Source organism: Enhydra lutris, unplaced genomic scaffold (assembly GCF_002288905.1).
Source record: "Enhydra lutris kenyoni isolate GAN:26980312 unplaced genomic scaffold, ASM228890v2 scaffoldscaffold1, whole genome shotgun sequence".
Lineage (NCBI taxonomy): Eukaryota > Metazoa > Chordata > Mammalia > Carnivora > Mustelidae > Enhydra > Enhydra lutris.
The window spans coordinates 29,024,710-29,051,091 of NW_019154085.1; the positions used below are offsets into that span (position 1 = coordinate 29,024,710).

Below are 26,382 nucleotides of genomic sequence, written 5' to 3' on the forward strand. Positions count from 1 at the left end.
CTTATGGCAGAACTATTGGCTGTGGTCCTTCACTTCGCCACCTCCTGCAGTGGCTGGGCTGGGCTGGACAGTCTAAGAGGCTTTCCTCAGATGTGTCTAGTGCCCCAGGCCTCCGCCCTGGCCTCCTCCTCTCTGTGTAGCTAACTTGGGCCTCCTCACAGCATGGTGGCTTTGGCAGAGTCAGACCTCTTCTCCAGACTGGCTTTCAGAATAGGTGGTGCTGCGTGTGAAGGCAGAAGTTCCTTAAGGTCCAGCTTTGGAAGGCAACACAACACTGCTGTCACTCACCATTGGTGGACCCACATCGCAGAACCAGCCAAAATTCAAGGGAAGGGGAAATCGACTCCACCACTCAATGGGAAAGCGCCAACACCATCATAACCCATTCACCTTCTCATAGAATCATGGGGAGGATTTTTTTTTTTGAGATATGGAAAGCACTTAGCATAACCTTGGGCACAATAATTTATGTCAAGCTTATATTTAATAAATGGCAGTTAGTGTGGGAGTGGGTATAGCTGATGTTCTCAGGGAAGACCCTCATTGCAAATGAAGATACCCAACTCAAACTAGCTTAGGTCAAAGGAATCAATTACTGGAAAAATAATGAAAAAGGGAATTAATTAACTGGGAAGTCCAGAGGTAAGACAATTCAAGTACAACAGAACCCAGGGGCCCAAACGATGTCATGGGTCTTTCTCCCCTGTCTTCTTCCCTCATTACTATGCCCACGTCCATAGTTTCTACCTTATCTCTGCTCTTCTTTTCATACTGTCCTCATTACCTCCTGCTGCAGATAGACTTTCTCTATACGCCAGCCCTATGCCCACATTCTTAGAGCTGGTGGTCTAAAATAGAATGGTTTTCCCAGCAAAAGCCCTAAGGAAGACCCTGATCTGGCAGTTTGGGTCACTTGCCCATCCCCAAACCAATAACCATCCAGGAAGATGCATTACCATGACTGGGACTGGTGCCCCCCAACCCCCACCCAAGATCGCAGGTATTGGGGGCATAGGGAAGAGAGAAGAGTGTTTCAAATGAAACAAAAGGAAGGGGGAACTCATCCTGGATGTAACAGACCTAACCCACGCCTTCCAGTGCATCTGTCCTCCCTCCCCACAATGCCTCTGCATGGACCTCTTGACACAGCCTGGTTCAGCCCTCGAGAATCAGAGAATCACGTTCCGACCCCAGAGTGAAGCATGTATGGAGGGGGGTATCGGGTGGCAGTGGGAAGGAAAGGGCATCTGAGTTTTCCTTCCTGCCTCCTCCTGGCTCCCTTAGGTCAAAGGCCCCGGGCTTCTGGGAAGTGTCATGGAGAATCTTGACTCAGCACCTCTCTACTCAACAAAGTTTGTATAACTTACCAAGGGGGAGAGTAGAATTGGCGTCGTGGGCCACATAGAGAAGAAATGAAGCTCCGTCAGGAGCTTATATACACAGCTCTGCCTTCCCCAGAGCTGGGTTCAATACTCAAAATATGTAAATTATAAATAAATAATAACAATCTCCTGCACTTCTATCAGAGACCACTAGAGGGCGCATAGAGTCCAGCTTCCCTATTAACAGAGCCCTATAGACAAGACCTGCAAGACATTTGGGGAGTTCAGAGAGCCGTAGGCAGGAGAGGGTGGGATGAAAAGAAGCAAGGACACCCACAGACAGCTTGGGTCAAGCTGTTAGGGTTCCAGACTGTCTGGGGGTCTCTGGGGCTGACCCGGACGTAGGGCTAGGATGCTTGCTTCCCGATCTCTACCGTCAGGTCCTAGTGAGTGGTACAGAGTGGGTGCTGCTGGACTCCATGATGCCACAGAAGGAAACCGAGGCAGTGGCATGAACTGATACCACCCCAATCAGGTTAAAAGGAATTCAGAGAAAGTAGTATGATACAGTGAACAAAAGGCTTACTGTTAGCTTGACCTTGATCAAGTCTATAAATCTCTCTGAGCCTCAGTTTTCCCGTCAAAAATGGGGGTGCCTGATAGCTTTGAAGTACCTGGTAAGAGGACACTGCAACCTTCAAATGGCTAGTTGTATGCTCTCAGTCCATCCTCTGGGACCAAGCTCAGTGGGAGTCTGGGAAATGGCTTCTGTGCTGGGTGAGAGCCTTGGCTTGAAAGGCACCATTTTGACCACTATCTTGGCCATGTTTAAGCTCAGAGACAGCTCTGTGCCCTTGCACTGCTGCCTTGGAAGAAGGCTGGATGCAGAGCTCAGAAATGCCCCCTCACCACCACGCCTTGCTCATCTCCTGCTCAGCCCCAGGCACAGTCTGAGCCATGAAGGTTCCCTGCTGGCTGAGTGGTGGGGGGACATGTGGTACCGGGGAGATGGAAGAGCACAGAGGCACCCCAGATGTGTGCATGACCACATCAGGAACAGCCAGAATGCAGGCAGCTGGGTGGGGATGCAGCTGGAATAAGGCCAAGGGCTCATTTCCCCCTGCTTCTGATGACCATCTCATCCGGAGGGGAGTTCGGGACTAAAGCAGCAAGTTAATCCCCTTACCTTGCTGAGGGGTGCTGGTCCCTGAGGCCTGAAGGATAAGATAAAGGAGCTCCCTTATGGGTCTGGGGCTCCTTCCCTCTCCTCTTCACCAAGACAGACTTCTCTTGCAGAGGCTCAGGACTGAGCCTGGCCTGGACCAGGCTGGGGCCATGAGGGGCCCACCTGTTCTCACCCTGATGCCTCCCCTTGCCCTCCCTTCCCTGTAGCTTCCTCCAGAGTTGCCACAGCTGGAACCATTCTCCAAGCTGCCTTTCATCCCTACTGCTCCCCCCACCCCCAGTGGCCCCTATAATTTTGGTCTCAGCTGGCGGCTGCGGGGGCTGGGGCTGGGCTGAGGGCCAGGGCCCAGGGCAGGGCCAGGGCGGGGTCTGGGGGCTGCTGATAGGGGCTTGCCCACTGGCCGGGGGTCATTTGGGATTCGGGCTCCAGTTGCAGACCCTCTTTCTGGACCTCATCTCTGCATATGCCAAGGTCCTGTGCCTACATATGCCTCTCCTTGTCCTGAGAAGAGCCCCAGGCTTGGGCACATTTAGACCCTTGTGACATCAGGCCAGAACTATGCCCAAGTGCAAACAAGACTTGAGAGTCATTATTTGCTTCCTGGGGTTTTCCAAAGAAAGGGTCTTCTCCCTCTGTTTTACACCTCTATATTTCATGAACAGTGGTGGGGGGGGGACAGAGAGACCTTCCCTAGGCAGAGGCAGGTCAAAGGGGGAAAAAATGGCCTCTCGAGCAGCTCAGTAGAATTTCCCAAATTTGGTCCTCATGAAAATCACTTGAGATAACCTAGGCCTTGCCCCTGGGCAGGCTGATTCTGCTGCATGGGACCCAGAATCAGTATTCCGCACAACGGCCTATCCCAGGGGGTACATACAATGCATCAAGCATGGAAAGGCTGGTGTGAGCTCTATCCAGGGAGTAAGGAGGTCATGAATGCATTCCCTGTCCCACCTTGGGCCTCTTCCTAATCCTTTCTTTGCCTCAGTTTCCCCAACAGCCAATGGGTACATAACTCCCAGCCTGGCTTGTCCCTGTGGGGCCCTCTCCCAGCCCAGACTCACTGCCTCCTTCCTGTGCTGAGTCTGGTCGTGCTCTACCTTCCCCATACTCTTCCCAAACTCTAGTACCAAGCTGTCCTTGTCCCTGCAGCATGGCGAAGGAAGAGTGGGGAGGGCAGGGGGCGGCTGGGGTCAAACAAGGCTCTGGCTGACGCAGACTGCTTCCTGCCCCCGGCTGTTTTCCTGCTGTCCAGCCAGACGGCTCACCCCCCCATCGCCCCACCCCCACCCCCAGCAGCCTCAAGCCCTTAATTCCTGACAGCTGCGGTGGCTGCCGGCAGAGATGGGGGGAAAAGGGGGGTGGGAGGATGCCGTCAGCCTGCTGTTGCTTAGGCTGCCCCTACCACCTGACAGTCTGGGGACAGGGAAGGCCCCACCCCTCTCCAATTCCCCAGGGATGGGCAATTCCAGGAATGGGCCCCTTTTGTCTCAGAGCCCAGAGTTTGTCCTTACCCCAGGAGAGGACAATGAGGTTGGGAGGGAGGTGTGTATATAGACTGGAAGCCTTATGCCCATTTTACAGAGGAGGAGGATAAGACCACAGTGGGAGTACGATTCCCTATCAGGGTCCAGGTTGGAACCAGAACCAGAAGCTGGAGCCTCTATCTCCAGCCTTCTGATTTCTCAGGCCCTTGCCTGGGTCTCCTATACTCACTCCATACTGAGATGAGCTCAGTGTTCAGCTGGGGTGGGAGGACAAGAGGAAAATCCCAAAGAGGAGTGGGCCTGAGCCAGGAGCCTGGGTTGGGGTGGCTCCCAGAGAGCCAAGTACAAGTACCAGGACCAGCCAAGAGCCAGAGCATCTGCAGGAAGGCCCGGGGCCAGCAACACTCAGTGTTGGGGCCACTGCTACTATGTGCAGGGTCAAGGGAACTGGGCTCAATTCCAGCTCTTGGACTAATTTGCTGTGTGAACTTGAGTAAGTCATGGCCCTCTCTGAGCCTCATTATTTTTTTTTCTTTAAAGATTTTATTTATTTATTTGACACAGAAAGAGAGAGAGAGATCACAAGTAGACAGAGAGGCGGAGGGACACAGACTCCCCGCTGAGCAGAGAGCCCCATGCGGGGCTCCATCCCAGGACCCTGAGATCATGACCTGAGCCGAAGGCAGAGGCTTAACCCACTGAGCCACCCAGATGCCCCTCATTATTTTATTTTGAAATAAAAGGGGACAAAATAAGATGATCCCCAAAGCACACTTTGGGGATTAAAGGGCTCACTAATCCCTCTCCCAGGGCATGTCACCCCAGGGAGCTCTGCTCCCAAACAAACATTTACCTTCATTGGCTCACTGACTAGATGACTAGATGAGGTGGGCTTCTATAACCTCCTTTCACAAAGGGGCAAAGGGTGGGTCAGTGAGCGTGAGGCACCTGTTTAAGGTCACCCAGGGAAGAAGAGCAAAATCCAGAGGCTGTCAAACCTCTTCAGGGGACCCCCCACACCTGCCACTCCAGCCAAGCCCGGGAAGTCCCTCCTGAGGTGGGAGAGGCAAGGGGGGGGGAGCCCCTCCCTTCCAGCCCCTGCAGGTGTGTATATTGGGAGGACACCTCCCGGGCAGCTGTGTCTCCGCCAGACACATAGGCCTCGCAGTAACACACAGCTTCTTACACAAACCAGTGCGCCCCTGGCACTGGCACCTCCACGTGCACGCGCGCACACGGACCCCCAACACTTCTCCTTCCCCTGCCTTCTGCACCGCCGCTCCCACCCCGAGTCCTGAGCGGTCTCGGTGGCCTCACGACCAGTACACACTCCCCCGTCGTGACGTCACCTGGGATAGAGCCCTGAGACACTTGGGCGGGGGGAGGAAAGGGGAGGCGGCAGAGATCCCTGATTCGGGACAGTCACTCACTCTCTGGGCTGTGGGGCCGGGCACAGGCAGCGCCGCCCCCCCCCCCCCCCCCCCCCCGCCGCCCGCCTCGCACGCCCTCGGAAGCACGCAGGCTTGAGGCGCTGCTCTGGGGGGCTCCCCGGCACCCCAACCTCTCGTCCCCAGCCCGCAGCACCTCCGGCCCCCTCCTTACCCTCGAGAGGCACCAGGAGTTGTCGCAGGGGGGCCTTGGGAAATTCCCTGGACCCCTGTGCCAGGAGGTGCCCGGTGCGCCCGCCCGCCCCCCCCCACCCCGAGGGCGGTGCCCGGGGGCGCTGCCCCATGGAGCGGGGAGGCGGGCGCCGTCTGCTCCCGGAGCCGTGACCCGAGTCGGAGCTGTGTGTCGCAGCCGCCCCGACCCCCGCGGATCATGCGCCGTCGCCCCTGGCTCGCCGGTCCCGCCGGGCTGTGAGCCCCCCACTCCTGGCCCGTGACGGCCCGCGCGCCATGGGCAGCACCCACCCTTGCCCCTGGCCGCGGCTCCGACCTCGGCCCCAGCCGCGGCCCGCGCTCTGCGCGCTCCTCTTCTTCCTACTGCTGCTGGCTACCGCCGTGCCCAGGTGAGCCCTCACCTTCCGCCCCGCCCTCCTGGAGAGCTGCGACCCCCAGCCGCGGGGGGGCCTCTGGCGCTCCCGCTGGGGCAGGGGACCCTGGAAGGAGGGAGGGACCGTGTCGCAAGAAAGTGCTGGTACCCAATGAAAGACACTGCCCTCATAGGAGGGGGCTGAACTGGTGACAGAATCCGGACAGTCCTGGGAGACAAGGCTGTACCTAGGAAAGTGAAGGCTACTAGCAGACGGGGTGTGTGTATGTGTGAGGGGGAAAATGCCAACCTGGAGTCCGTCCCAGGCTGGGGGAATGCCTCCCCACCCCCAGGAGAGAGCTCAAAATGCCTTGCTCCACCTCAGAGATGACCCCCCCCAGGGGCACTGGGGCGGGGGGGGCGGGGGGGGGGGCGGCCCGGGAAGGGAGGAGTTCAGGGGGGGGCTCTCTGAGACAGCTGCAGCCAGAAGGGTTCTCAGTGTGTGTGTGTGTGTGTGTGTGTGTGTGTGATTTTGTGAACCCTGCGGGTTATGTTGTAAACAGCAGTCTGTGTGTGCACATGTGTGTGACTGAGTTTACAGATCAGATACATGTTAAGATGTGCCCATGTTCATTCTTGTGTCTGTGTGTATGCATGTATCGCTCTGTCTGAAGTGTGCATGTGTGTAAGTATTCCTGGGTTTGTGTGGCCCCCTCGATGGGTGAGAAGTGTGTCCGTGTGAATGGGACTATCTGAAACAGGCATTGGGAGTGGTCTCCTGGGGAACGCTACGGACATGAGCATCAGGGCCTCAGCAGGTCCTTATGAAATACGTGTGCAGGCATTTTGGACGTGTGCGCATTTACACGTTAACTTGTGTAGGTGTGCAGCTGGGCAAGTGGCGTTGGAGGCAATGATGATAAGAGGACCAAGGACAGGAGAAGGCTTAGGACTCTACCTGTAAGCCTAACCTTTAGAAGCAGAGGTTGGAACAGGGGGACTCTGGCCTTTGGGACAGAGTGTGGATTGCTAAGTGGGGCCCTCCTAGCTCCCCCAAACGCTCACCCACACCCACTCCTCACTGCCTGCAGGTCTGCACCCAACGACATTCTGGGCCTCCGCCTCCCCCCGGAGCCCGTGCTCAATGCCAACACGGTGTGCCTGACATTGCCGGGCCTGAGCAGGAGGCAGATGGAAGTGTGTGTGCGTCACCCCGATGTGGCCGCCTCGGCCATCCAGGGCATCCAGATCGCCATCCACGAGTGCCAGCACCAGTTCCGGGACCAGCGCTGGAATTGCTCCAGTCTGGAGACTCGCAACAAGATCCCCTACGAGAGCCCCATCTTCAGCCGAGGTAGCTGCCCCTCCCCCACCCTTGCCCTTCTGCGCACCCATCCAGCACCTTCACCAGGAAAGCCAACTACCCCCAACACACTCCCTCAAGCTGGCAACTCCCCTCCCCACCCCCCAGGTGCCCATCTACCAGCCCGACTGCTCCTATCTGGTCTTGGCTGGTCTACCGGGCCCCAGGCAAACGGGGCAGAAGTGTCTCCAGCCTGGGCTGCGTGGGCTGAGGGTAGCGGGTTCCATGCCTGAGAACTGACTCCTGGCTTAGCCTGCTCTGTCATTGACACTGTATATCTCAGGCTCAGGAAAGATCCACATCTGTCACCTTCCTCAAGCTACCCTCTCCCTAGTAAACAGCATTTAGGATGGAGAGCCTGGGATAAGGTGCCCAGAGCCAGCAGGAAGGACTTTTGCCGAAAGGTGTGGGTGAGGGAAGCCCGGGCAGGTAAAATGTCTGTACTTCTGCAAAAGCTCTTCCCGGCAGTCAGGGTACACCACCAGCCTCTGTGTCATTCCCGCCGCCCCCGAGAACCTTCTCTGAATCAGAGGCCCTGGGTGTGTGCATGCCTCCCGCCCAGCAGGCCTGACAGCTCTGCCAACCCCTCTTCTCCTCACAGCCCAGAGAAGCCCCAGCCCACTCCCTGTCCTCCCCCTGGGACTTCTGGGTGACCCAGGGCCCATCCTGACAACCTCTAGAGGAGCTTGGGCTGGAGATAGTTTCTGCTCACACCCACCTCCTGCCTTAGTATCTTAGGTCTTGACTCAGATCTTTCGGGGAAGATGGGGGTTTATCTATCTTTTCCTCTCAGCTGCCTGAGTGGGACAGTGTGGGGACCTGGCTCCTTGGGACTTGTCCAATTCTCAGTTGACAGTGGAGGAAGAGGGATACCTCTATACCCTGTGGCCTTGGGGCCCAGAGGCTTCTGGAAGAGACAGACTCCAAGGTACCCTAATTTCAAAAAGAACTCGGCCAGCCAGGGACAATCCCCTTTTCACTAGGACCCCTCCTTGCATCCCCAGGGGCTCCCAGGGGACAAGTCCGGGGCCAACGCAGCCTCCCCCAGCCCAGCTCCAGGCCGCCCGCCCCGCCCCCGCGCGCCCTCCCCACTCCCTCCCCCGCGCGCCCGGGGCGCTGTTTCTACCCAGCCGAGCCCAGCCCGACGCGTGTGGCGGCATGCAGCCGCGAACTAATCCCCGCGGGCCGCGGCAGACGGCTCCCGGCCCTAGCCGCGCGGCTCTCCAAAGGGCTCCCCCCACCCCCACCCCCGCCGCCCCTGCCCCGCGCTCCCGCCCCGCCCGCGCGCCCCGCCGCACCCGAGCCCCGCAGGCCCGGCAGACGGCGGCTGTGGGGGGACCTGGGCCTAGCGCCCAGCCCCGGCCGCCCGCGCTCGCCCACGTCACGGGACAGGCCTCTGCCTCTGTCCTGCCCTGGCCGGGCAGGAGCTCTCCGCGGCTGCCGCGCGGCAGCTCCTACTCCGGGTCTTTAGGTGACTCGTGAGCTCCCCGACGCCCTGTGTTCCCTCCAGCGCTCGGGCCCCCAGCGATGAGGGACCCACCCAGGCCTTGATTTGGGTTCTGCTCGCGTGGGCGGGGGCGTTGGACAGGCGCTGAGGTTCTCACCCCAGCCGCTTCTGGTGAGGCAAGGCAAGGCAAGGCAAGGCAAGCTCTTCATCCCTTTTCTCGGCCTCGGTGTCCCCTCTTCCCCTCTGGGCCTCCTGTTCCCTCTAGATAGAGTGAGCCCAAGCGTCTTGATTACTTCGCCCGCGAGAGGTCCGTGGGGCCCGGTAGAGGACTTGGGGTCTTTGAAGGTCAGGGATGAGTTCGGAGCGGTGGAAGCGCGTGGGCTTGGCGCGGAGCCAGGCGCACCCGGGTTCACCTGCAGTTTAATACGCGGGAGGTGAGCTGGGGGGACGGGTAGGGGGTAGGTTAGGGGTGGAGGGGGGAGACTTGCCGGGGCTAGCCAGGGCGGGGCGGTGCGCAGTGGGGGGGGAAAGGGGCGGGACAGCGGCTCCTGGGCTCTCCTCCGACAGTGGAGCTGGGCTCCTTCCTTTGGCCTTGGAACACTGTCCTACTAGGTGACTTCTGCTCCCGCATTGCGACATCATATTTTCTACCTCTCCCTCCTCGCTGGGGACTCTGGGCTTCTGGAAAAAATTGCCACTTTCTCCTGCCACCGGCCACCATTACAACCCTTCCCTCACTCTGTATCTGGATTCATCCTTCATCCTCCTGTGGGGTTATATCCCCTGCCCATCACCACAAAGACTGGCTAAATTTGAATTCTGTGGGACCATTCTTGGTGGCAGCCAGTCCCTGTGCTGGGTCCTTCCCCCAGTGTCCTTTTCAAATTGTGAATTGTCCCATGTTGGGTCAGATGACCTGTTTCCCCCAAGTGGAACACAGGGCACTGACCCCTCTTCCAACCCAGATTGCCAGTGGGGGTCTCTTAAAGGTTCGTTCTGCCATATCTGGAGTTCAGAGACTGCTAGGAGGAGGTGGTCCCTTGGGCCTTCCACCTTAATGCTGTTACTGCATCTGATTGTCCTGGCACGTCCCCAGAAATGGGTTGGGTAAAGGGATGGGGTTCCAGTGTAGGAGGAAAAGGCGCTTGAACATCTAGAGTGGACATACTTGGGAAGGCAGGGCATATAACAGGGCTTTACCCAGCCCAGGAGAGGGTATGACAGGGTGCTAGAACCTGGGTGGGTAGGGGACAGGGAGAGAGGCTTCTCGGGGGCTAGAATCCAAAAAAAGCTGTGGGAAGGTCCCCGACCCAGGGGTGGCTCTGACCTAAGGTCCAGGGCACTGATATCCCCAGCTTTTTGTTCTGAGGATCCAGACCATTGGAATCTGCTGGGAACACATCTGGAGGGAAGCCCCTCATCGTGAGTACTAGAACACCCATCCATCTCTCACTCTGGATACAGGGGACAATGGAGTGGAAAGGGGGGTGAGCGGCCAGGGAGAGGCTGGTGGAGGCAAGTGTAGGAGATTCCAGCAGCAGGCCCTAGGAACACCCACACAGGTTAGTTCTGCCCTTTCCCAAGGCCCAGACCCATCTAGAATGGATGGAAAGAGGGGGCATGAGGCCCAGCAGCCAGCCAGGCTCTCAGCCCAATGGAAGCCCAGTTTGGGAGTCCAGAGTCTGCTCTCCAAAGCCCTGGCTTTATCTTCTCCCACCTCCCTTTTACGGCCATCCTTGAGGAGCCTTGGTTCTATGCCTAGGCCTGCAGGTTTGGGGTTACTGATACAAGCAGATAGGGAGACAGAGGCTTGGGCAATCATATCCCAGGATCGCCTAATGTTCCATTATTCTAATAGCCCCCAATAAGTTAGCTAATACATATTAAGTACTTGCTGTTTGTCTGGCACTGTTTTGTTTTTGTCTTTGTTTTTTTTAAAAGATTTTACTTATTTATTTGGCAGCCAATCACAAGTAGGCAGAGAGGCAGGCAGAGAGAGAGAAAGGGAAGCAGGCTCCCTGAGGAGCAGAGAGCCCCATGTGGGGCTTGATCTCAGGACTCTGGGATCATGACCTGAACCAAAGGCAGAGTCTTAACCCACTGAGCCACACAGGCACCCCTGTCTGGCAGTGTTCTGAAGCACTTTTTCTGTACTTTAAGATCCTCAAAGAGTCCCCATGCAATGGGTGCTATTAGTATCCTCATTTTACAAATGAAGCAATGAGAGGTTAGGTAACTTGCCATTAGTCACACAGCTTCTAAGGGAGCTATGGAGCCAGGACTCAAGTGTGGGCCAGCTGACTTTAAAGACTGCCCTCAACCACTGCCTCCCTGAGTACCAGGCAATGAAACTGACATGTATAAACACACACACACACACACACACACACACACACACACCTACCTTTGTTTGTGCAAACGTGTAGCCACATTCAGTGTCACCCCTAAGTGTTCCCACATGCACACAACCCTCTCTCTCCCTCTCTCTCTCTCAGCCCAGGCACAGGAGCAATGCACAGATGATTTGCATGGAGGGGATGGAGACCAGATCTCTCCCCTTCCCTCCCTCTTTGACTCAAATAGGCGGGGCTCAAGCGTCTCTGATCCCTCCTAGTTCCCACTGGCTCCTGAACCCTCTCTCATCCATGCTCCCCTGCCCTCCCACCCTCCTCCCCCAGCCCCATCCTGGAGCAGCAGCTGACTCCACTTAGATGCTGGCAGTCCCTGTCCCAGATCAAAGGCAGGACAGCTAATTGTGCGTCTTAACAAGCCCCCCCCCTCCCTCCATGCTTCAGGCAGCCCAGCTGGCCCCGGCTCCACCCCTCTCCCCCTCCAGCTGGCCAGATGGCACAGTGCCTGTGTCTGCCCCAGACACTCAGGGCCAGGACCGAAACTGGGGCCCTGAGTGGGAGCTGGGGGCAGACCTAGGAGGCTGGATTTCTCTGAATCCTGGATGCTTGGAGCAGAGGGTGGTCACAAGGGCCCTGACTGGCCACCCCTGCACGTGGCTGTGACAGTTGCCAGAGGCCATGGTGTGGCGTTTTTGGCTGCCTGGGTTAGGTAGGGGTATTCTCTGTAGATTGTGAACTACATTTTTCCAGACTTCTCTGGACCTGCTTCTGAATGTCACAAAGGCCAGAAGATGGTGATTGGCCCAGCACATCCCCTCGGACCAGCCTCTTGCCCTTTCTTAGTGGCATGCATAGATAGGGCCATAGGAACTGGGACCTGGGACACTTGGGTTTCTTACTCGGGAGGATGTCTTCCCTAGAGCCAAGTATCCTTTAGCAGAAAGTTACCAGGCCTGGGAGCTGAGAGAGCTGGGGCTGGGTGGGCTACCTAACCCCTGTGACCTTGGGCATCTCCCTTTTGCACTGTGTGTGTTGAAGCGGGGGATGGTTTCTGAGGCCCAGGCTGCTTCTGGAGATCTGAGTATTGCCATTTGGCCTTAGCAGTGGGCTGATGAGCTCCCTAGCAATAGGGGAAATGCTGAGAGTTCCACAGCTAGAAGGCAGTGGATAAGCACGGGGTGTGCTCCCTAGGGACTTGGGTCTGCCCTCCTTTCCCTTGGGCCCCACCTCCCATGTCAGTGTGTACTCCTTTCCAGCTCCCACCAATTCCCAACATCCCCTTAAAAGGCTTCAGGCCAATTCTCATCTCCTCCTGTCTGCTCATTACAGAAAAGGTCCTGAGATGATGGAGAGAGAAGATAGACAGGGATGGCCTGCTTCTCGGGCTTCTGGTGGCCCATGTGATTGATCCTAAAGTAGGTCATGAGCCGCTGGGCTCTGTCCCCGATTGGGGGAAACAAGAACCAATGGCCTGAAACTACAGCTGTTGTGAGTGGAATGAGACAGCATGAAGAACTTCTCAAAAATAGCTAATGTTTGCTCAGTACTCACTATGAGCAACATACTCTTCTAAGTACTTGAAATTTACTAATTCTTGGGACAACAATGAAGCAGTTAGTAACAGTCTTGTTTTACAGATGAGAAAACTGAGGCACCCAGGTCAAGTCACTTGACCAAGGTCATGTATCTATTAATAGCTAATAAATGGAAGAGCTAAGATTTGAACACAGACAATTTGCCTCCAGAGTTCATACTTTCAATGACTACACATCTTGTTTTTTAGGGGGTGGGTGAGTGGCTAGCTAAGGACAAGAGGACAGGACCCTGTGATGCAGGGTGAGCATGGAGGGTGCGGGATTGGGCTAGGGTCTCTGTCCAGTCCTCATTGGCTCTCTGAGGTTGTGGGAACTCCCAGAGCATGTCCTTTCAGTCTTTGATGCTAGCGTGGAAGGACCCAGAGTTCTTTCCTCTGAATCTCTGGTCTCCTGCAAGCCTCCGATCTCCTGCTAGGGTCTGGCCTTCGGCGCAGGTGAGTTCTCCTGATTGTCCCACTGCCCATGCTCTCTCGGTTTCAGAGGTTGGTCAGAGACTTGTACCAGAAAATGCTGCTAGCTGGTCCCTTCTAGATGCAGAATAAGCCAGAAGCTCCTTGTGGGTCCCCGAGCCAGAGCATCCTCTGCAAGTAGACCTCCCCCTGCCAAGGAGGCCCAGACCTACCAGGGCCTTCCCAGAGGATGGGTCAGACTGGGAAGCACTGAGGAGAACAGTAGTGGAGACCAGTCCTGGGCCCCTGAGAGTGGTTCATCAGGGAGTCCATGCCCCTGAGCATCTCAAGGAAGGTGTCTGCCTTAGCTCACCCTTCCCTCTCAACTTTCAACACTACTTGCAGGGCACTGGGCTGTGTTTCAGCATCCCTCAAACAACCCCTTCAGCTGACCTAGACAGGACAGGTGGTGGAATGGTGCCCTTTTCTCAGATTTTCTGGGATGCCTGTGGACAGGGAAAGGGAAAACTCATGGGCTCTTTTCTCTGGCTCTTGAACTTGGCCATCGGAGAATGTTCTGTTGTCGGCAGAAGGGAGTGACACCAGGCAGGCAGCCTTGGGGCCGGGAGCTTTAGGCGGACACCATTTCCTCTTCCTTGCCCTTCTGCACCTTTAACATCCTCTGGGGCCTGGAAGTTCATCACGAATGATTTTTTTTTTTAGGTTAAATTTTGTCCTCTTTCTGCAGGCTTATTTTTTAAATTGCAAACATCACATGAGAGATAATAGATTCAGTCCCTGATTTTCAAAAGAATGTTTACCAGATACTTTCTGTCCAACAGGAGAGAGGTAGACACAGACTCTGAGCTTGCTAAGGGTGATGTTAATGAAACCAGGAATGGAGTGTCAAACGAAAAGAGGGGTCTGGGGGAGGTCTCCCCCACTCCACTCTGTACCCCGAACTTCTGGGGTGTGATTTCTGCCCCTCTGAGTCTGTATCCTTGTACCAGACCTTCCCCCAACACTGGGCCTCGGTTTCCTCCTCTTATGGTGAGAAGGTCGGGCAGGGAGGGCGGAGGCATGAGACATCGAAGCCCCCCAGAGTCTGTTTCCTGGATCTCCACTCTCAGGCTTTCGAGAGAGCGCCTTCGCCTACGCCATCGCCGCAGCCGGGGTCGTACACGCCGTGTCCAATGCCTGTGCCCTGGGTAAACTGAGGGCGTGCGGCTGCGACGCCTCCCGGCGCGGGGACGAGGAGGCCTTCCGCCGGAAGCTGCACCGCCTGCAGCTGGACGCGCTCCAGCGTGGTAAGGGCCTGAGCCACGGGGTCCCGGAACACCCGGCCCTGCCCCCTGCCAGCCCGGGCCTGCAGGACTCCTGGGAGTGGGGCGGCTGTAGCCCCGACGTGGGCTTCGGGGAGCGCTTCTCTAAGGACTTTCTGGACTCCAGGGAGCCTCACAGAGACATCCACGCGCGCATGAGGCTCCACAACAACCGAGTTGGGAGGCAGGTGAGAGCCCCACCCGCCTGGGCCTGTTCCAGACCCCTCTGCCTAGGGCTCCTCCCCTCCCCCACCCCAGGCCGACCTCTCTAGGGAACACAGCCACTCCCCCAGCTCAGCAACTTTCTCATTGCCCCCTGCCTAATCCAGTCCTCAAACATGCATTGGAGGCCCACTGTGTGCCAGGCACTGGACTAGGCGGTGGAGGCAGGGATGAGACCTGCCCTGTCCTGGATCAGCTCCCCCCTCCTCTGGGCAGCCTGGTCCTCTCCTTACCTTGCAGTGAGTGATGGAAGGGGCACTGGGCAGCAGTCAGGGCCTTGAGGGCCTTGGCCCTTCTCTGCCGCTCTGCCACCTCCCATATAAAGCAAGAAAGTTGAACTGGATCACCCAGTCCTCTACATCCCCCCAGCCCTCCATGATTCTGTGCTATCTTATGCTGTGATCTTTGACCTCTTGCAGCCTTTCCGTGCAGATGAGGGATTCCTGCAAGGGGAGGTGCCTGGGGGCCAGCATGGCCCTGTGTGGGGGTTGCATGGTTGCCTTTCTCCTTTACCTCCCTTCCTTTGAATGTTCATACTACTCAAAGATCATTCATTAAAAAAAAGAAGAAGAAGAAAGGAAAGGAAAGGAATGATCACCTGCATTTAGGGAAGGGAATGGATAATCACCTGCATTTATTTTGTCCTTCCTATGTGTCAGGGACTGCCTCATGGAGCAACTTAGTGCCTAGCAGCCTATTTAATCCTTACAACTATCCCTGAGGGTCCTAGTATTAGCCTCGTGTTCAGATATGGAAACCGAGGTACAGAAAGATGGAGGAGCTTGCCCAAGGCCATGCAACTGGCGAGGAAGTGGGAGAGGAGGATTGGTCTACAGGCAGCTGAGCACCGGGCCTGTGCTCTCTTGAGCTGAGCTGCGGCCTTGTCTGTACTGAGCTGCGGCCTTGTCTGCACTACGCGTCTGCCTCCACTGAGATGCCCCCTTAGCCCCCTCTCATAACTTCGCACCCTCCTTTCCTGGCTGCTCAGCCCCCATCCCTTCTCTCTGGCCCTGCCTGGCCTGCCTTGGGGCCTTGTTTCTGCCTTCCCCTCGCTTTGGCTCGCACCTGCCCCTCTGCATCCCCCTTTCTCTGGGCCTCTCAGCCCAGGCCATTCGCCTTCTCCTTCCAGAGACTCGGAGCTGATTCAGCTCTTCCCAGCCTGACTTAGAGGTGAAGTAAACTGAGGCATACGCACCCTCAGGTCACATCCAGCTTCCACCCAGCCCTGCCCTGCTCACCCAGCTTCTTTCCCAAGCTTCCATACTATCCCAGCCCATACCAACAGTACCTCCTCCTCCTTGTTAAACTGCTTAATTAATGGCTGCTGCCTGTGGGAAGCAAACGTTCTGGAGCTGTTGGCGGGGGGGGGGGGAGTATGGAAGCGTGGGAAAGAAGCGGGGGGGGGGGGCTTGGGCTGGTTCCTCCATGGTGCTGACACCACAGGCTGCACCTACCAGCAGAAGGGCCTTTTAAGACTCAGAGGGCATGGTCTCTGTTTTGTGGCCTTAACTGCCCAGGTTGGAGGGCCCCAGATCATTGCTCTCCTGACCTGAGGGTGTGTTCTGGAATGGAGTCTGGGGGTGTGGGGGAGAAGATGTGGCCAACTGCTTCTGGTGTCTCTAGTGAGGATAATAATGGCAAGGGGTTCTTTGAGAGGAGATTCTAGAGCAGGCTGAGAGCTGAGCAGAGGCGGTGGGTAGGCTGTATTCCTGTAACTACTTCCCTTGGAGGCATGGGGTCTTGTCCTCATTTTCATTGCAGGGGGTCTGGTTCTCTGGGACTCTTCCCATTCTGTATTCAGGTAGAGACTTTGGCCCCTGTTGATACTCACTCTCCCCTAGGAGGAACCCTGGCATTCAGCATTGGGCAGAATAAGCCCCAGCTAGTATAATGGAGGAGAGAGGAGTCTCCCCAGTTTCTGTCCCCTCCTTAGGCTCCCTGCAAAGGGCTGCAGGGCCCAGAGGCTGAGAGGGGCTTTCTCAGACTCTCCGCAGCCCCCACTCATGCCTGGATAGAGGCCAGAAGCTTTGGGGATGGGATATATTGGGGCCAGCACCCACCCCTGCTCCTGGCCCCCACCTGAGGGGTGGAAGGAGAGGGAATTTCCCTGAGGATCTGGGATCCCCCCTCAGGAAGCAAGAGCCTCCAGCCCCAAGGGCCCCCTGCAGCTGCTGGAAAAGGAGAGGAGGGGAGGAAGGAGGGAATTCCCCCAGGACCTGACCTGGTGGGAGGTGGGATGGGAGAACAGTCCTGAAGAGCTGGCGGGAGTTTTTCTCCGTAGTGCCTGGCTCAGGAGCTGTGCCGCCCACAGCCCACAACCCTACACACACCCACACACCTCCGCCCTGCCCCGCCCCCCTCGCCCCGCTCTGTTTCGGGCCTCAGCTTTTGCCTGTGCGAGTCAGTTTCAGAATTCTCCGAGATTCTGGAAGGCCAGTGTCTGCGCTGGGAGGAGGGCCGTGGGGCTGGCCGCGGGCGTCACCCCTCGCCGTGCCTCCCTCCGCAGGCGGTGATGGAGAACATGCGGCGGAAGTGCAAGTGCCACGGCACGTCGGGCAGCTGCCAGCTCAAGACGTGCTGGCAGGTGACGCCGGAGTTCCGCGCCGTGGGGGCGCTGCTGCGCAGCCGCTTCCACCGCGCCATGCTCATCCGGCCGCACAACCGCAACGGCGGCCAGCTGGAGCCAGGCCCCGCGGGGGCCCCCTCGCCCGCCCCGGGCGTCCCGGGGCCGCGGCGCCGCGCCAGCCCCGCCGACCTCGTCTACTTCGAGAAGTCCCCCGACTTCTGCGAGCGCGAGCCGCGCCTGGACTCGGCGGGCACCGTGGGCCGCCTGTGCAACAAGAGCAGCGCGGGCCCCGACGGCTGCGGCAGCATGTGCTGCGGCCGCGGCCACAACATCCTGCGCCAGACGCGCAGCGAGCGCTGCCACTGCCGCTTCCACTGGTGCTGCTTCGTCGTCTGCGAGGAGTGCCGCATCACCGAGTGGGTCAGCGTCTGCAAGTGAGCGGAGGTCTCCCCAGCCGGAGCCCGGCCCTCTGCCGCTTGCCAGCTTGGCGCTCCGGGACAGCGTCGTCGTCCAGACTCCTGGGAGAGGAGTTTGGACCCTCTGATCGGAGAGGGACTTCCCGGCTCGGAGGGTCAGATCGGCAATCAGGGGGCAGTCCACTCTGCCTGGACGCCACCCCTCACTTCTGTGGGCGCTCGTTGCCCCAGGCTCAGTCATCTCAGTTGGGCTGGGAATTGACCCACACCCAGGGCAAGGGCGATTGTCATCCCGGCAGTCTCTGGGCCTTTCCCATTTCCTGTCTTCACCTCTTCCCCCTGGAGAGAGAGTGAACGGAAGCTGATGGTCAGGGGGAGGATGATTAGAAAAGAAAAAATGGACATCATTGAGCTGAAGTGATTCTGTAGAGGCCGCAGATGCCCTCCCCCAAGGGCCTCTTATCCTCATCGTTCATGTTCATTTAACAAATATTTATTTTGCACTTTTTTGTGGCCTGGCACTCTGCAGGGGACGAAGGGTGCTGAGGATACAGATGTGAATAAGAGAGACACAGCACCTGCCCTTTTGGAGTTTACATTCTGGTTGGGGGAGAGGGACAATAAACAAGTAAACACATGAACGAGGTCATCTCAGACGATGCTCGATGCTCTGTGCGGTGAAGAAAATAAAGCTTGGGGCTGGATGTAGAGTGATTTGTGGGGAGTGGGGCCCCTTTATTTTTTGTTTGCATTAAAAAATCTTTTTGAGTACAGTTGACACACAATGTTACATTAGTTGCAGATGTACAAAATAGTGATTGGACAAGTCTATCCATTAAGCTGTGCTCACTACAAACAAGCTACCATCTGTCACCATAGGACGCTGTTACAATGCCAGTGACTGTATTCCCTATGCTGTGCCTTGTGTTCCTATGACTAATTCATTCCGTAACTGGAAGCCTTCCTCTCCCACTCCCCTTCACCCATTTTGTCCATCCCCCCTAGCCCCTTTTCCTCAGGCAACCATCAGCTCATTCTCTGTATTTATAGTTCCATTCTGCCCTTTGTTTGTTGATTCGTTTTGTTTTGTTTTGTTTTTAGATGCCACATGGGAGTGAACTTCTGTGGTATTTGTCTTTCCCAGTCTGATTTATTTCACTCTGTGTAATACTTTCAAGGTCTGTCCATGTGATTGCAAATGCCAAGCTGTCTTCCTTTGTTACTGCTGCATAATATTCCATTTGTGTGTGTATGTGTGTGTGTATCTACACACACACAGCCCACAGCTTTTTTTTTTTTAAACTATTCATTTATTGATAGACACATAGGTAGGAGTGTGGCCCCTTTAGATAAAGACATTGGTCTGGGAAGGCCTCTCTGAGTTGCGTTGCTCATGCAGAGACCAGCACAATGGGGACAGCTGTGCACAGATTGAGGGTACGGGCTTTCCAGGCAGAGACAAGAGTTCAGTAGTAAGAAAGATGTCCTCAGGAGAAGCAGCAAAGAGGCCAGTGTGATGGAAATGAAGGAATCAAAGGGCAGGTTAGCAGGAGAGGAGCTCAGAGAGCAGGCGAGAATCCCATCACAGGTCCCTCTGGGCCAATGTAAGGAGTTGGGGTTTTTAAGAGGAATGAGAAACTTCGGAGAGCCTTAAGCAGGTGAGTGTCTTGGTCTGATTTCCACATGGATTGCTATACAGGGAACTGAATGAAGCGGGGACAAATTGACAGCAAGGGGGCCAGTTAGGAAACCGCAGCTGTTTTCCGGAACCAGAGACCAGAGACAGGGCCCAACTGGATGGAGGCCATGGGGATGTTGATGAGAAGCTGGATCAGGAGCTTCTAATGCCGGAGCTCTAGCTGTCCACCTTGTGCCTGAGCCTTCTGCCACAAGCCAGGACGAGTGGCGGTGCCCAGCAGCTCCCTTAGGCAGAGACAGGCGCTCTGAGAGGAGTAATCCTGGGCAAGACCCAGCTCAACCCAGCCAGCCCAGCGCCCCAGGGAGCAGGTGGGGCTAGGAGGTGCGGCCAGAAGGAGGGTGGCGGGGGAGGGCTAGGAGACTCACTGTCTGGATTCTCGTCTCTCTGAGTCCATGCAGGGTAGGTGGGGGATGTAGGTAAGGCCAGAGGTGGAGCGGCATCCTTGCTACACCTCTTGGGCACCCAGATCCCCAGCTCAAGGTGCCCTATAGCAGGTCGGCAAGCCTCCTTCTCCCTACACCCCTAAGAATACCGCTGAGCTGGCAATCTGGGTCTGCACTCTCCTGGCTCTCAGGTCGGATGTTTTCTTGGAATAAACCTTCAGGAAGGGTGGTAGAGATGGAAGTAGGGTCAGGATCTCAGAGAAAAAACACTTCACCTATTTCCTCCGGACCTCCTGTTGCTCATAGCTGAGGATCCTGCTGCCTACCTCAGTTTACTCAGAATGTCATCCTTCTCAATGAACCAGATGGGGATGAAGTTTTGTTCCTTTTCCCGACGGCTGGCCTACACAAATCCCCGTATTTCCCTAGCCCTCTGGGCAGGAGAGAGAAGGAAAGAAAGCTCTCATGATGATGTACCCCTGTAGGCCCACCAGCTGGGAGATTTGCCCCCACTAGCTCGCCTTCAGCTTCTTTCCCTCCAACTTCCTGCTTCCCAGCAGTTCCTGGACACGCCTAAGACAGCGGGGCCTTCCGCATGCTCAGCTCCGCTGCTTCTGCGGAGGACAGGGTTTCTCTCCCCAACCCCCAAAAGACAGCCCCACAGGCAGGCGGGTGAGAGTCCCCAGGGGAGGAGGGGTAAGCAGGAGCCGCCAGACACACCTGCCTCATTCCTTTCCTCTTGTTCACCCAGGAGAGGGCTGTGGGGGCTGGGTTCCCCGCCCCCTTGCTCCCTCCCATCCCAGGGAGGAGGAGAGAAGAGGTGTGTGTATGGGGGGGGGGAATGAAGGCCTGGGGGGGGCACTCCTACCCCAGGAGTGTTCACCACGACAGCATTAGCTCCGGTGTCACCTTCTTGTGCCTTCTAGGCTGAAGGAGGACACAGCTGGGGGAGGAAAGACCAAAGAGGAGAGCTGTAGGATCAGGGTTGGGATAAGGAGGTAGGAGCAGGAATCCTGCAGAGCATGCTGCCGCCAGAGGGAGAGATGGGTGGTGGGCTGGGACAGGGGCTTGACACCATGTGTGGGGGAGGGACATGTCTCAGACAAGTCCTGGTGAGCTGATAGAGGCTGGCCTGACCTATAAAGGAAGAAAGGGAAAGTTGGGAAGGGAACAAACAAGGTGTAGCGAGCTCCACATCCTCTCTCTGGGCTGGAAGGTAACTAGAGTCTGAGAATCAAAGCTGGACCCCGCAGCTGGAAAGGGGAATGTGGGATTTGGCAAAGGCCCTAACGGGCCATGTAGAGGTGAGGAAGGGCAAGAAAATAGGAGGCAAGGGGCACTCGGCTTAGGCATACTGGCTGAAGGGTGCACCAGGAATCATTGTGCTGATTGGAAATAGGGGTTGGTGGAGGTAGATGGGAGGAAGAACTTGCCGGGTTGCTTGGGGAGGTCTAGGGTTGCAATTTGGGAATAAGAACATGGTGAGACATAGATCAGAAGGGGAGGGAATAGTCCTGGTCCTCAAAACCTTTCACCTTGATGGACCCTGGATCACCTCCTTGCAGGAGGAAAAAAACAGAATGGTTTAATGGAGCCTGGATGGCCGGATCCAGAGGGAGGGAGAGAAGGAACGGAGAAAGAGAGTGGTGAACACACCAGCAGGCAGCGGTAGGGTCAAGGGTCAGGGAGAGGCAGCCAGACTGGGGCGGGGATCGGAACCCAGGCATCCTGCTTGTCAGTCACCCAAGGTCGCAGGTCTGAAAAAAGAGGAGAGAGGCAAAGGTAGGGGCCCTGGCAGCTGGAGGAGGACCCTGGAGAGTGAGAAGCAAGGTCAGCGGCATCCAGGCCCTCCTCTTCTCGAATTAAAGCGCCCCCAGCTAGCCCCCCGGCAGGGGGCCTTCCACGTTGGAGTTTGTCCAGGCCCTAGTCGCGGTCCCCCTCCTCCCCTCCCACCCCCCCTTCTCATGTGGTTGCCGGCAGCTGCCTGCGGTCGCCCCAACCCCTGCGCTCAAGGCACGGGGACTTTCCAACAGGGGAAAAAATGACTTAATGAGAGTGGGAGCCGGGGGCGGGAGGGACAGGTCCCTGTAATCACCGCTCTACTGTGGGCCCTGCGCGCCTCCGGGGCCCTTCCCGGCTTCCTGCTGCCAGCGCCCCCCTCGGGCTCTGCTGGGGGAGGGAGGCGGGCTGGGGACAGGGGGATCCCTTTTCAGGTTTTAGGCTCTCCGGGTCCTCCGGCCGCCTTTGCCCCTAGGCTTGCGGTGCGTGGAAGCTGGAACAGTCCATGATCCCTCTCTGGACTTTGTCCTTGAAGTTGCACGGGGGGTGGAGGAAGGTGGGCGGCAGTCTCTCCTAGGAGCCAGGGTCCTCTGCTGGTGGGTTAGAGGGGTGAAGGAGCGAGAGGAGTGCCCGGTGCCACTTTGCGGCTGCGCACTTCGAAACGCCCCCGGTTACTGTGGCAACCGGGGCTGTCGAGGTGTGTCCGCGGGGCTGGGAGGCGCCCACTCCCCCTTTTCTCGCCGCCCTCCGGGCCAGGCCCGGCCGCTGCGGTGCGCGGGGGTGGGGGTGTGCCGTTACCATGGCAAGGGTGCGCTAGGAGGGCACATTCTTCCCCAGGGTGGGAGCGCCCTGGGGATACGAGAAGGGGGGTGACGGGGGCGGCAGAAAGGGGAGCGGGGGGTGGTGGTGGAGGGAGGGTCAGAACGAGGGAGGAGTCTCGGACAAGATGAACCAGGCTCCTTGGGGTTGGGGTGGGGAGTTTGGAATCTGCCCCCCTCCTCCTAGCTCTCCGGAGACGTCCCACGCCCCCCCCACTCCACCCCCCGCACTCTCGCTAGGGTTCAAGACCCTCGATCCCGCTTCCGGGGTAGGGCTCCCCGACCACCGGAGGTCTTTTAGCTTCCTCTGAGACCAGGCTCTCCGACCTTAGTGTCTGTCCCTTTCGCCCCAAGCGGAGAGGCAGCCCAGACTGCACCCGAAGCCCTGCAATTAAGCCCCTCGCCCGCCCCTGCGCCGCCCGCCGGCTCTCTGCCAGACAGGGCCTGCACCGTCAATTACAGCCGCGCGCAGCAGCTGATTACTCCGGAGTCAGGGAAGCGGCCGGGGTGGGGACAGCAGGCAGGCCAAGGGGGCGGGGTCCTTGGGGTTGTCCCTAGCCTGGGATCCTTAACTGGAACTTCGGACTGCCGCCCTCTAGCCCAACTCTTCTCCGCTCCAGACAATATGGGGAGGGGGGGTCTACTCAGTGCTCCGTCCTGCTGTGCCTCAGTTGCTCTCTTCTTGAATGCACACCGCACCCAGGGCAGAAAGAGCGCACGGAGGTTGTTCGTGGTGTGGTGTGGTGTGGTGTGTGTGTGTGTGTGTGTGTGTGTGTGTGTGTGTGTGTTGGAGCGTCTGGACTCGAGGGCTGGGTACTCAAGAAACTCAAAGCCCTCAAGGCCGGCTCTCTTTCCCGCCGCAGACAGTCGCGTGGGTCTCCCCTGGCCGGGAGCCCCACCCAGTGGACCTGGCTCTGTATTGCTGAGCCAGCCCCAGGGTGGCTGCCAAGCCCTTGCCGCACTTTTGTGGGAATCAGAAAACGGCGCCCCCTCTGGGCGGGAGGCTCCTCCCGAATTCTGCCCCACAAGGGAAGGTAATCTTGGACCCTGCAGAGCAGCAATGGGCATTCTGCCATCGCCATTGCCCCTGCATCCCATCTTTGCTCTCCCCCTGCCTGCGGGCCTGCAGCGACTTGGGTAGAGCTCGCGTCTCCCGCGGTCCAGCTGTCCACATCTGGCGGGCAGCTGGGACCCGCCCTCTGCGAACTGCTGCGGCCCCCCGCGCCCTCTGTTGGTGAGAAACCGCGCTGCACCGGCTTTTAGGCCTGGACCATCAGCCGCAACCGCTGCTAACGCCGCCACCGCCACCGGCCTGGGGTCTCGCTTCATTTCCGTGGGTTTCGGAGTCCACTCATTCCGCGCACCTTGTTCTGGGGCACAGTTTGACTCCTTCGGCCCTTTGCTTCCTGCCGGTCGTGGCCTCGATGACCTCTCCTTCGTGTCTGTGTACTTAAAACCTTGTTCGGTGACCTAGCAGCCCCCCAACCTCCCATCTTCTCTAGGCGTCCGTGCTCCATGGGCAAGTTCTGCTGCGCGATCTATCTGCGCCCAATGTAAAAATCCGCAAATAGGAACATGATTACATAAATCATCGTCCATCTGCTCGATGGAATTCTTCGCAGCGTCCTTAAAAATGAGGTGGTTGAAACATATTTAGTGACTGAGCCGGTGTTTGCTCTATATGGGGGGTGTGTGTGTGTGCAAGATACAAAATAGCATAGGGCAGGATCCCTCCTTTAGTGCAACAAAAATTTAGAGATGTGATTTGCATTTTAAAACTCTAAAATAAGCAAATTGGTAACAGAAATTATTTTGGGATGATGGGATTATAGGTGGTTTAAAACTTGTTTTCCTTTTTAGCTACATTTTTCATTAGCTTATAATGAACATGTATTACTTGGACACAATAATAATTTCATATCCAGAATATTTTTGGACCAAAATGTGAGCACTGAATTATATTATTGGAATACACTACATTTAAGAAAGAACCCTTCTAAAACTAGGAATTACAGAGACCGACCATCCTGACAAGAGCTAATATGATTATGGCAACGGGATTTTCTTCTCAAAGTTGTGATAGTTTGTAGTGAAAGCAGGTTTCCAACCTCTGAATCCCAAGGCCCAGAGATAGAAATCCCTGTGTACATTCATGGGGCACCTGGGTGGTTCAGTGGGTTAAGCCTCGACCTTCAGCTCAGGTCATGGTGCGGGGGTCCTGGGATAGAGCCCGGCATCATGCTCTTTGCTCAGCGGGGAGCCTGCTTCCCCCCTCTTTCTCTGCCTGCTTCTCTGCCTACTTGTTCTCTCTCTCTCTGTGTCAAATAAATAAATAAATAAATAAATCTTTAAAAAAAAAGAAATCCCCATGCACATTCAGTATTCTCATGATAAGTGGCTGATTTATATTCCAATGTACTGCATACGTAAACAGAGTTTGCCATGATTGACAACATAGGAAAACATTTGTAAGTTTAATACCTCTATCTCAGTCTTGATCTCTCCCATCTCTGCAACGTTGCACATCCCTGACTGTCCTCTCCTTAGGAATATTCCATCCATTTGGGAAACTGGCTGATCCTCCTGTCTCTCTCCACTCTCTCAGGGACTTCATCCATTCTCTCCTCGTCTTTTTTCTTTTTATTTGATGTAGCAGAAAAGTTACAATATGCAAAGAACTCTCCCCTTCCTCAAACCACTTGAGAGTAAGTTGCCCACATGATGCCCAATCTATCCCTCGTACTTGAGTGTAAATTTCTTTTTTTAAAAAAGATTTTATGTATTTATTTGACAGATGGAGATTACAAGTAGGCAGAGAGACAGGCGGGGGGTGGGGAAGCAGACTCCCTGCTGAGCAGAGAGCCCGATGCAGGGCTCCATCCCAGGACCCTGAGATCACAACCTGAGCTGAAGGCAGAGGCTCAACCCACTGAGCCATTCAGGTGCCTCTTGAATGTAAATTTCTTACAAAAAAGGGCATTCTCCTACATAACAATACAATGCTTGAGATCAGGAAATTAACATCAATACATTCATACCGTCTAACTCCCAGACCTTATTGGACTTTCACCACTTGGCCTAATGATGAAAGGATCAAGTCCAGACTTATGTGTTACATGTGGTTATCTTGTCTTTCCAGTGTCCTTCAGTCTGACTCAGTGCCAAAGTTTCCTTCACTTTCAGGATCAGGACGATTGAAAAGACTGTGGCCAGACTATATTGCAGAGTGTCCCTCAGTTTGGGTTTATCTATTGTATCCTCATGATTTGATTGGGGTGATGCATCTTTGGCAACATTATTATAGATGTGAGTGTTGTACTTGTTGCATCATTATTGATTTTGATACTCAAAAATTTCCTAGTTTTGGCCAACTGCCAAGCTGGCTTCTATCGCCATGATTCTTTGAGCAATTCCTTATTTTCTGGCACAAGATATATCGGGCTCATCTTGTACTTTCTCTGCTCCAGCCCAGCAACCTGCCATTTCTGAGGCACCTTTGTTCTTTTTAATGGAGAGTGATATTTAGAAATCAAGATCTGGGTGCCAGGTGTGCTCATTGTTCTTGAGGTGTCACTGCTTTTGGTTGTCTCAATGGATAGTGCTAGGAAATGTATGTATAACTGGACGCATACATTTCCATTTGTCGACTGATCAATCAATGAATCAATCACTCACTCTCTCTATGTAGAAAACCACGAGTGCACACCATACCTTAAATTCCAATCCAGCACCACAAGATTTATTATAATTACCCCCTTTCTATTTCTGTGACTTCCTTGTCTCTTCATGTTGGAAGGGTTATTTAATCCCTCCATAAATAACCTATTCCCTGCCACTGTTAACACCCCCTCCACTTCCCCTGCAGTCTTCACCTTCTCCCATTTTGGCCCTGATAACCTATGCTACCCGATATCTCCCCTCCCACCCCCTACATAGGTGTTTTGCTTTGGCCCCTTACCATGGCTTTGGAGTCAAATTACTCAGAAAGGCAGGCAGTCAGGAAGGCTGGTGACAATTTTACTCTTTCTCAAAGCCCTAGATATAATTCTCAATCCTCTCTTCAGTAAAT

The 26,382-nt window shown here is 56.0% G+C and overlaps 1 protein-coding gene across 1 annotated transcript; it reads left to right on the top strand.

Moving 5' to 3' along the window:
* The first annotated feature begins 5,887 nt into the window (after positions 1 to 5,887).
* LOC111144711 (Wnt family member 10A) lies at positions 5,888 to 17,910 on the top strand. Its single transcript, XM_022499151.1, has 4 exons — positions 5,888 to 6,000; positions 7,055 to 7,317; positions 14,239 to 14,618; positions 17,159 to 17,910. The coding sequence occupies exons 1-4, from the start codon at positions 5,888 to 5,890 to the stop codon at positions 17,654 to 17,656; spliced, it is 1,254 nt and encodes a 417-aa protein (XP_022354859.1). The 3' UTR covers positions 17,657 to 17,910.
* Positions 17,911 to 26,382: the final 8,472 nt, after the last annotated feature.